Source organism: Nuphar pumila, chromosome 5 (assembly GCF_984573655.1).
Source record: "Nuphar pumila chromosome 5, dmNupPumi1.hap1.1, whole genome shotgun sequence".
Taxonomy (NCBI): domain Eukaryota; kingdom Viridiplantae; phylum Streptophyta; class Magnoliopsida; order Nymphaeales; family Nymphaeaceae; genus Nuphar; species Nuphar pumila.
This window is the reverse complement of record NC_143253.1, coordinates 28,728,075-28,739,641: the sequence shown is the minus strand read 5'-3', so window position 1 is coordinate 28,739,641 and position 11,567 is coordinate 28,728,075. Positions and strand designations below refer to the sequence as shown.

Sequence of the window (11,567 nt, the reverse complement as noted above, 5' to 3'; positions counted from 1 at the left end):
TTGCCCTCTGATCACCAAGCTAGAAATGAGGATCAAGACAGCTAACAGGTTAACACGAAGTACGACATGCCCTGACTTAGTCGCAGCCAAGTCATTCAAAACAAACTTGACTGAGTCTCAATGTGATCCAGAGTCCCACCAAACACAACCAAATCAACCAGGTTTACCAAATATGAAGTCCAAATAGCATGAGAAATAGTGAGATCAATGAAACAGAACTGTACAAACCAAATATGGAAATCTTCCTTTGGTCAGAAACAAGCTAAAAGAAAAACCTAGTTTGAAATATGATAGATTGTGCATGAGGACATTTAATTGACTTATGGTCTAGGGTGATTAGTTATAACAAAAATTGGAACAAAGTAGTCCTCAGTATTAAGATGGGGATTTCATGTTTAATGACTAGATTATGATCCAGTGCATGTGCCTATGCATGCACATGAGCATGCGCCCGCACACATGCACACAATCTGTCTCATCTTTAGGAGTACAATGTAAAGAGAAAGATGATTCATTACAATCAAATTAATAATTGTATAACCTTAAATTAATGTCAAGTGGGGAATTTTTTGTCCAACTTTTCCCCCAATACTAAAAGGCTGGTATTCTGAAGAACATACAGCAGAGTACATTCATAAATCAGCTTTGACAAAGACATGCCATGTTGATCTAATGTACTGAGAGAGGTAATCCAACCATCAGCATCATCAGCCACTGGTATTTCCATGTGAAAAGTGTATATCATGCTGTTGTGGCTTTCATCCTTGCTGCAAGAGGTATATATGTAGGATGAATTGTCAAGTACTAGAATTGATAAGTCTGTGGGATTGGAGCATCTCAGTACCAGAATCGATAACGACGTCCCAAACACAGCTTTACACAGATTCTCCACCGTTCCCATCATGGTGCTCACCATTTTCTCTGCTCAATTTGGACTTCAAAGACAAAGGTAATTGCCTAGAAGTAGCCTTGACTGAAATCTGATGAGCCTCATGCAAATTAAGATAAGTATATACAGACATGCCTCCAAGGGCTGTGATGGCTCCACTGATACTTAGGGGGCCAGGATTGGAATGAAAAATAAGATGTCCTCCAAGAAGAATTACACAGGTTTTGAATTGTCCAAGAATAACATGAGCAGTTGCAGAAGTTGCCCTGCAATTGTATGAAGATATCTCAGGATTGTGAGGTTAAAATGGAAAATTACAAAGGGCAACAGTAATAAACAAAGACGTGCAGTGTGCACTAATATGTAAAATAAAGAGCCCCATCAATCCATAAATAAAGAAACCTTAACTCATGCCTCAAAAAATCCTCACAAAATAAGTATGAAAAGAAAGAGATAACCAGAGTCTAAAAACTTCCCAAGAATGATGATTATATTCTGAATATAGGAAATAGAAGCCTTACCCAAGAGCCAAAGCACCAGACCACTGAAGTAGGAAGCCAAGTGCAGCTGATAATAATATAGCAAACGTGTTAGGGAAGCTCCAATCAAAGGATAACGCCCCTGGGGGATCAAGCCAAGGCATCAAGGCAACCAAGAAGAGCAAGGTAATTGGCGTTGTCTTCCACATCAACCTGTTTCAAAATCATTTACTTGAAATGATGCCAAAATTACAAGCATTTAAACACTCAGCAAGCAAACTTGATGCTCACTGGCATCATAGACACACTAGACAAACTTGGGTGACACACTCATCATTCAAGCCCCCATTGCGTACTGGGCTCAAATCAGTTGAACTGACCAGATTAGTGATTTATGTGGGCTTATATTCACCAATGCAAGAAAGTATTCACTCCAAAATATGTTCAACTTACGCCATTGCAGTCCAGTTTTCATGCTGCTGCAATCTGGACCAGAGAATCTTGTTGACTGCACTAGGGATTATCCATGCTAATGCTATACAAGCCCCAAAAAGATGGAACTGTAAATCTGTAACAGTTGCAACAGCCACACCAATAGATACCACAGTCAGTGATATTACCTGCAAATTATAATGGTAACTCCTCAAAGATGCTTAATGCAAATGAAAAATCAAGAGATCAGTTGCAACCCAGACTTCCTCAATAGCCACAGGGAACAAGGTGATCCTGGGAACTTGAGCCAATACAAAGTCTTTGAGGTCAACCAAGAGACCAGAAACCGTCAGGTCTCTGTCTGGGTAAATTATCACAAAACTTTGGTAAGAGGTCATTACCTTTGAGCAAGAAACTCGTTTGCTAAACAACATGAATTCTGCCAGTACAATAGTTGGAGTAACTGCAATCTTAGCCATCTGATAAAATCCCACACTGGGAAACAAGCCTCATTAGTGCTTGTAATGACATGCTTAGTACTGATAGGAAACCGACTAACAAAGCAACTCATTTCAAAAGAGAAGCATGCTCACCTATTGTATTTCAAGCTGACATTAGCAAGGCCATTTGAGAGAGACATGACAATTCCTAGAGCAAATAAAGAAGAGAATGGAGTAGATTTTGCAGGAGGGGCCACAGGGAGAAGTGACAATACATTTAAGGTTGCCATAAAGAACCAGCTCACTAAATAGTGAATGAACGTAAGAAAAATGGGATAATTGAATCCAACCTTGCTGAGTACCTATAGGAAACAAACTTTATGTTACACTATGAAATTTTAGTGTTTGAAGTATATGGATGTACTTACAGAATCAAAGCACAAGTAAATCCACAAAAGGCCTAAAATACCAAAAAGAATCCAATCACAAAAGCTACTGTGCCCACCATTTTGTTCACCATAATAATCCCAACTGAAACCAAGAAATTGAATGTGAGTGCCACTTTAGGTCCACATATCCTTTGTTGTTGACGTTTTGCACCTTCTGATGTGCGGAGCTCACTAAAAAGTGAAGACCGTAACTCTTCAAGAGAACGACCTGAAAAGAAAAATGCAAAAGCAAACAGAAAAGGAAAGGAGGGTTCAGTCTTAAAGCTAATGTTTAAGAGCTTGGTCATGCTGAATAAGACTCGGATAACCTGATGTGGCAGAGTCCAAACCAAGAATCCACCATACAGACATAACATTAAGGCAGTAAAATCATAGTGTCAAGAATCAACTACATTGGCAACTCTGTTACATATTCCCAATCAATGACCAATTTTTCAAGGAGCTAACAGACTAAGACCATGTTATAAACCCATTGACCACCACATCTAACCTGTAACTTACGTGACAATGAAATTTGACATTTTTATATCAATGACCAGAATCTCTATATTTGCATCTAATTGGGTTTTATTACAGAATTTGAGGTAGTGGTATACCATTGTTAATCAAAAGCACAAAAAGCTTTCTGAAACAACAATCTACATTGAGACATCTTAGGCAGAATATATATACGACAAGGATCTACAAATTTACAAAGGAGTGAGGCATATTACTTCTGCGATTTCAAAGGCCATTGCAAGTCGCTTCTAAAGAATTTTATTTAACACCTACCGTGACTTGTCTAACAACATTTAGAAATAACAAAAACCAAATTTTCTAACGAATCTCCATGATATCCTTTTTTAATGACTCACTACAAAAAGTTTACAGAATGAACACTAAAATGAAGCATAACTCGCAACTTATGAATTCACAAATTGCATCATACAGCAATTCTACGCACTTCAGAGAGCAAAGAACAATTTTGGGCCACAAAGTTAAACATAATAAAAGAAACAATAACACATGTTGATGAGGAAGCCATCAAAACATTACTCAGTAATCACATCAGAACGTGAAATGACAAAAATAGGCTATAATCACTAAAATAAAGCATAAAGTACATAGTTTCAAATTGCATAATTGCATATAGTAAACCATTCAATTTCTCCAAACCGTTCATCTACTACATTTTCAAAATTACGCAAAGAATCCCCATTTTCCCCATGAACAGACATAAAAAAACCCAAAGTGAAACTCAAAGGATTATACACCAGATTTTTATGGAAAATTTGTAATATAACACCGGTTTTCTTTAACAATTATATGCTACAACGTGCTCCATTTTCTTTATCAGCCTAATGAAATTATACGTTCCAATATTACATGACGTTAACCTTTCCGGAATCCTTCCCACATAAAAACTCAGCCTTTTCAGAACAAAATTCTTCCTAACCCATTTTTCTATCCACTACCGTCAAACCCCTAAATTCTGCCATATACACACAAAAGCAGGTCACAAGAAAAAGAATTTACGGAATGAACACCACAATGCAGCAGGATGGTCATTCACAGATTTCACACAAAGCCGTAGTTCTTTCCATGAATCACCACCAAAACCCTGTGAGAACATCTGATCACCAAATCTACCAAAGCAAGACCAACTCTTCACATATTGCCTAAAACATAAAAAGATGCTGAATATTCACAAAATTCGAATCACCCACCAGACAGAGAAGGGGAGAGAGAGAGAGAGAGAGAGAGAGAGAGAGACAGAGAGAGAAATGGTACCTCTTTCACCAGCATCACTGTCTTTACGCTTGAGTATCTTCCTCACATCTTTCCTTATAAAGAAATTGATCATCCTCGTACTACAAAGCATACTGAAAAAGAGCGTCCAAACAGCTCAAAATCCGTAGAAGAGAAACAAAGCAAACCCCCAACCTATAGCATCAACGTCCCAAGAAGAATGCTAGCCCCAACAATCTCACACCCCACTGAAGCAACTCATGCTTTCCCTTTCCCCTCAAAAAGAAGACTAACCGCAGGTGAATGGAAGATGTTGGTTTGCTCCAATTGCAACAAAAACCCAAGAAAGAACTCCAAAAGAAGCGAATAGCAAGGGAAATGTGGCAAGGAGAGAAGGGTGGTACTGCAGCAAAATGAGTGTGTCACTTGCGTTGGCGAAAAACCACCTCTCTCTCTCTCTCTCTGCTTTTCTTTTTCCCGTTTTTTTAATAATTTTTTATTAAAAAAGTTTCCCGTTTGTACCTGACTTTGGAGGAAAAATATAAAAAAACCTAAAAATATTTAAAATAAAAGGCCAAGCACCGTCGGTTTTCAAGGAGCGAGACCATATTTATCTTGTTTTTTTTTTTATTCGGTCGCTTGTTTATCACTTTGATGCGTGAAAAATTAGTTTTTTTTTTTTGTATAGGGGACCAAATTTAAAGTTGAATTATTGAGAAATATGCAGAAACTCATGTGGATGAGGGCCAGGCATAGCATTCATTTCATATAGTTTGGCTAAAATCTCTCCGGATTCTGCGTTGGGAGACTAATAGAGATGATAAGTTGACTGTGGCATTGAACTTTAAAGAGGAGAGTGCCACAGATTTGAAATCCGATGGAGAGGGTTGGGACTTCAAATCCTCAGATCTGATATCCAAGGCATTCAAACACACCCAAAGAGTTTTATCCATGGTTGGCCTACTAAGTAACTCGGGTAAAAACCGTTTAAGGCCAATCGACTCGAATGACTAGAAATATTTTAAAAATAATTTTTTTCAAAAAATATAATATATTTAAACTATTAAAAATATAAAAAATAAATAATATTAGATGGGTGTAATTGAATCCAATCCATTAATACTCCTATTTCAAAAGTAATATAGTATGGATACCCGGATCCAGGTTTCATGCCTGTGTTTTCACTCAACCCAACCTCCAAGCTTTGTCTTGGTACAGTTCTCACGAGGACCCAACTTCCAAAAGCCAAATTGGGTCAACAATGAATAGACTGAAAAAATCAATGTTGTCAGTATCGGAATGGACCGAGTCTTAACCAAGTAATGGTTGAAAACGAGTTGAACCTAAACCGTTACTGGGTTGAGACCCCACTCATACCGAGTCACCAAGTTGGCCCGTTCAAACCGGCGAGTCTGCCAACTATGGTTTTATCAACCTGAGGCCAGCCAATGTGCAGATGGTGATGGAATAGTTTTTTTATTTTCTTGAACTATTCAAAAAAAATTATATAAAAAATCATGGCAAAATTGAGATGATATCTAAATTTTTTAAAAATAGGTTAGGCTTTGAAATTTCAAGATATTATCAGCATTTTAGTGGTTTGTACATATTTCATAATAATATTGCAGAACTTCGATCTCTGGCTATGATAAGCAGTGTGTAAGCTATTATTTAATTGGGTCTGTCCACCTGGACCTCCCTAAACAAGTTTCAGACCCAAATGGTACTACTAGGAACTATGGAACTTAGCAGGCCCGGCCTGGAAATAGAGTTCCTCAAAGCCAGCCACTCTCCAAACCTTGCTGACACCGCTGCACCACAATCCAATTTTATAATTCGGTTTGTTTGAAACAGACAAAAATTTAGTAACATTTTCCCATTGTTTAGAATAAAGTTTTGGTTAATTTTTTGGACATGTCTGAGGCAATCAATTTAATAGTATATACTTTTTCATTTCTGCTTAAAGAACATCTATTGATGCCATTGAGAATCCAAATGGTTTCGATTCGTTGAGGGTGTACTGGGTCAACTTATATCTCATTAAATGGACCATCAGAATTTGATTTAGGTTACTTAACTACAATTTGACATGAAAATCTGGCGCTTGCAAGTTGGTGAATCATTTTCCTACGAGAAAATCGCTTAGTTTCATGCAGGTGAGGTTGTTTTCTACGAGAAAATTTATAAGAAATTCAAAAGAACATACAAATACAATATATATATATATATATATATATATATATATATATATATATATATATATATATATATATATATATATATATATATATATATGATGGTTCACCCTGTCCTTCCCTTCTAAATCTATTATATGTTGGTATGTTTTTTTGGCAAATCTGACCAAATGAATGTGATTTCCATAGTTGAAAAGATATGAATAGACTCGTGGATCTATCTTTTTTTATAAGAAAATATGATTTTACATGGATTTAAAATCAACTGTTATGAAATATTTTATGTTATAAAATCTTACCTACACATCAAAAAACTTTGATCCAAAAGTCAAATCATATATTTTCAACCATGGAGATGATATTATACAGTTAGATTTACCAAAAACCATATTTAATATACAAATTTCAAAAAGGCAAACAAGGGGTAGACCATTTAGTGGGTGAATATATATATATATATATATATATATATATATATATATATATATATATATATATATATATATATATATATCAATAGAATATGAGAACTACCATGTGAACAGGGCATTTTCAACATGCTTTTTGCAAATCCAACCGTGTAGATGTGTTCAGCATGATGAATTTGCTAAAAATTGACTGTTAGATTATGTATTTTCAATAAAAAATATGATTTTTGGATGCTTAAATATTTATGAAGATTATGAGTTGTTGATTTTAAAGTCTTAAAAAATCTTGTGTATGCATCATAATAAGATGATTAAGAGCTAGTCCATATAAAACCAAACATGTAGATTACATCTGTAGGGTTAGATTCAAGAGAAAAAAAAGATCCATCAAAATCACAGTTCACATGGTAGTTCTCATATTCTAGTGACTTATATATATATATATATATATATATATATATATAAGTTAATTAAGTTCCAAGGGTTATGAATCAGCCAAATGTGGACACTTCCACTTTTGGATTCAATTTTCACAAAATTGCATAAAACACTATCTTTGTGAGTAAAGTTTCATTGCATCGTGAGTAGCCAGCTTTTGAAAAAGTTGTTTACATATTGTAGTCAATTGGCCTACGATACTTTTGTTACAAAACAAGCTATGCCTCAAAGTTTCTCTACTCCCCCACCTAAGCCATCCAATCAAATGATTTGATGGCATAAAAAGCTAAAAAGCATGTTATGGATCATATCATTATAATGTATAAGAATTGTTAAAAACACAAAAACAATGACTCCCAATGCATCAAATTTTCAGACTTAAAAAGTCATGATTTTATTTAAAATAAAACATGATCTAAGGTGTGATTCTTAACAAACAAACTTTGATTCACACATCCGCAGCTTCAGATTGAGTAAAAGAAAATTTCTATATGGTGATGCATTCCTACGAAATGAAATATATGAAACAAATATTCAAAATAGGTTTTTGAGGACTTTTTTAGTCCGTTAAATCTCTGACTATACAAATGTGATATACCTGCTTGATTTCACAGGTATCGGCTCTTGGTTTGTCTGATTCCGATATGTGGCTAAGTTTTTATAATGTTTGAAAATCAACCGTTTAAATTTTTTAATAAAATTTTAAGGCTCAAAAATCCATTTTTTCATTAAACATAATTCAGGTATCAGTTCATGCCGATCACATCTAGGGGGTTAAATTTATGAAAAAATGTGCCCAAAAAACCAATTCACAAGTTTATTTTGCATATTCTTATCACCATTTGTGTGTGTGGAGAGAGAGAGAGAGCATTAAAAGTCATCACAAAATGCCAAGTACAATTTTTCTGATTTGAACTTTGAAGTATCAAAAGAGAAGAGCATATAGATGGTCCCCTGCATGTTAGGTGAAGAATACAAAAAAATTGTCACTATCTCGAGTTATCGAAGGTTGGTGCGCATGTTCTGGGCCAGACCACCGAATCCTTGCCTTTACTGCATGTTTGGATATGCAGAAAATCCAAATTATCCATCCAAAGGTAGTAATATTGTTCCCTTTCTACACCACGTGTGTACCCTAGAAAGATTTTCCCAACTTTGACAAGCGAAAGCCACCATCACTGACCAACTTCCTTGATCAGGAAATGATTCTCCAATAAATAATAACTTTTCACAGGAAAGCTTTTCTGGTGTTGGAAAGTGCATGAAGGTAACTCTGTTACCTTGTTACACCAACAAAGTTATCTGAAAGTAGGCTCAGTTGCTACACCAATTGATAGGTCAAGATCTACACAAACCAAGAAGCTCGTGGCTCAGCTCCGCTTGTTTTGTAACTTAAAAATAGGCTTGTTGACCTGAGCCAAGAGCTGATTGTATAAATTACCAAGCCAAGAACAAACAAGTGGTGTTCTGTTCGGCTCATATAGTCTCATTATATAGAGTTTATATATGTTATTCTCAGATAGGGATGTCAATGAATCATATTTTATCTCATATACGACGGAATTCAGTTTTTTTTTAGTTGTATTTAGTAAGCCAAAACTATATAATCGAGTGCAGATATGGTTTTGATTTTTTGCTACAGAATCTGACAAATATCCGAAACATGTAAAAAACACATCTAGTATGAGCTTTTCACCATCCTAATCCAAATTCAAATTTGAATCTGTTTAACCACATCCCAATCCAAATTCAAATTCGAATTTGAATCTGTGGAATATGGTATTGGCCACATCCGATCCAAATCCGAACAGTTCACATCCCCATTCTTAAGTCCATTTATTGCACAACTTAGCATAAAACAGTTGGTATACATGACTTGTGGCTCAATTCTTACCTTTTACCAACTTTGAAGGTATATTTTTTCGAATACTAGACAACCTCAAGCTTGTTTTGACTCAGGCTGGTCACTAGCCTAGGATAGACTTGGCTTGAGCCAGGTGTAGAGAAATGAAGATAACAAAAATTCGCGTGGAAGCAATATAGGATCTAACAAAGGCACAATCAAATCACAACACAAGGGTTTACGTGGTTCGACCAACAAGACCTACATCTACGGGGCACAGAGAGAATAATTCACTATAATAAGAGTAGAGAGTACAATGTAGAGAGTACAACGTTCAATAGCTTGCCCAAAGCTAAAGAGAATAACAACAAAGGAATCACAGGAAGAGATGAATACAAGATTACCTCTCGGGTGGCACAACCCGAGTCAAAACCCACACCAAAACCAAAACCTCTCTCTAAGGATCAATGCATGGTGACGAACTTTCTTCTTTCTTCTTCTTCTCTTCACTCTCTCTCTCTCTCTTACTTCTCTCTTTGCACGCTGCACACAACCACTCTGCTCACAGTACTCTGTTCTTCTCCCCCCTGCACATAGCCTCTGCACCCCTATTTATAGATGACATAGAGCCTTCTAGATGTGAGACTTCTAGACTCATTCAAGAAACCGAAGGGGTTTTGACCCTTCAATTTCTTCAGCATTAATGGAAAGCAGTGGGTAGCTATTCCACTTCCTCACATCATTAATGGAGGGATAAGGTTGGCCCTTCAACTTCTCCTGAGTTAATGAGAAGCAGTGGGTAGTTATTCCACTTCTCCGCATCATTAATGGAGGGATAGGGCTGGACCCAACAATCTCCCCCTCCAGCCCAAGGGGATACTTCAATTCAACTAATCAATTGAAGTTCATGCCGACCAGCTGCCGACATGTATTTTGTTTCTCCATTGATAAGGCCTTTGTCAACATATCTGCAACATTATCATTTGTGAAGATCTTTGCAAGATGAAGTAAATTTTTCTCAAACACATCCCGTATTCAATGGTACTTGATATCTATATTGTAAAAGTCAGAAAAAAAATAATATTTTGGATCTGGGCCGGATCCGAACCCGGATCCGACCCGGGTAAGTAAGTCGGCTGCGTGCTTTTAAAAGCACGTAGCGACTAAGGGGGGGGGGGGTTCTCGAAACCTCCTTCCCCCTCTCGTCTCTTGGTCTTTCTCCCCTCACCGCCATCAACCGCCGACAACCTCGTTCCCTGGCAGCCACTGGCAACCATCGACGGCTGCCATCAGCGACAGCCTCGTCGGCTCTCCCCCTCAGTCACCCTCTCGCTCTCCGCAGCGGTCGACGACCACAGTCACAGACGACCGAGGCCGCCGACCACCATCTCCTTCCCTCTCTCTGCTGCGAAGGCGCCAACGACCCCAGGTACGCCCCTATTTCTCCCATCTCTTTCTCCCTATCTTCTCTGTTGCGCAGGGAGGGGCTGAGCCGCCTCCCTGCCTCCCTCAATGGCAAGGTGTGATCATCGCAAAATTTTTCCTCTTGTAATGTTCTCTCTCTTCTTCTTCCTTTCCTACCTCTATGTCCTCCTTTTAAAGGGAGGAAATAGAGGACGGAAAGAGAAAAGAGAGGAGAAAAGACAAGAAGAGAGAAGAGGAATTATCTTGTGGGTCTCACTTGACCTTAATTTTGAAGAATTTTGAAATAACTCGCCTCCGTTTTTGAAATATTTGCGGGAAAACTGAGAGACGGGATCCGCTCGTCGGTACGAGGTTCGACCATTCCTGGCGCCTTTACCAGGGGTAATCGAACCAAGGGTCGAACTTTATGCCTTTTGCTTTGCAAAGAAATTATCTAAGTATTTATCCTAAGTCTAAATGCACAAAGAAACATTCTTGTGCAAATGCAAAGATGTATGCTCTTTTGAAAATGTTTTGAAGAATTTCCAAGTGAGTCTGATAAAGTGAAGAAACGATTTCTAACTTAGAACTTAAGATTAAAGTTCTAAGTCTTTAGAATAATCATGAGCTTAGAAAAATAAATCTGGATTTTGGAAAATGATTTTGAAGTTTTGAGAAAAAGGAATTTTCAAAGTCATAAATGGACTTTTGAATTAGAATAAAAATGAAAATGGAATTGAATCAGAAGGAAATATAGAATTGGGAAATTTGAACGAAATTGAGAAATGGAATTGATTTAAAAGTTGGATTTTCAAGATGAAATCTGAATCCAATATATGGAT

At 37.0% G+C, this 11,567-nt stretch overlaps 1 protein-coding gene across 1 annotated transcript; it reads right to left on the bottom strand.

Moving 5' to 3' along the window:
• Nucleotides 1–476: 476 nt before the first annotated feature.
• On the bottom strand, nt 477–4,550 carry LOC149837244 (nucleotide-sugar uncharacterized transporter 2-like). The gene is made up of 7 exons (XM_090007287.1): nt 4,460–4,550; nt 2,746–2,897; nt 2,394–2,602; nt 2,202–2,295; nt 1,822–1,988; nt 1,411–1,581; nt 477–1,155 (listed from the first exon to the last, which is right to left on the bottom strand). The coding sequence occupies exons 1-7, from the start codon at nt 4,548–4,550 to the stop codon at nt 876–878; spliced, it is 1,164 nt and encodes a 387-aa protein (XP_089863413.1). The 3' UTR covers nt 477–875.
• Between the last annotated feature and the right edge of the window lie 7,017 nt (nt 4,551–11,567).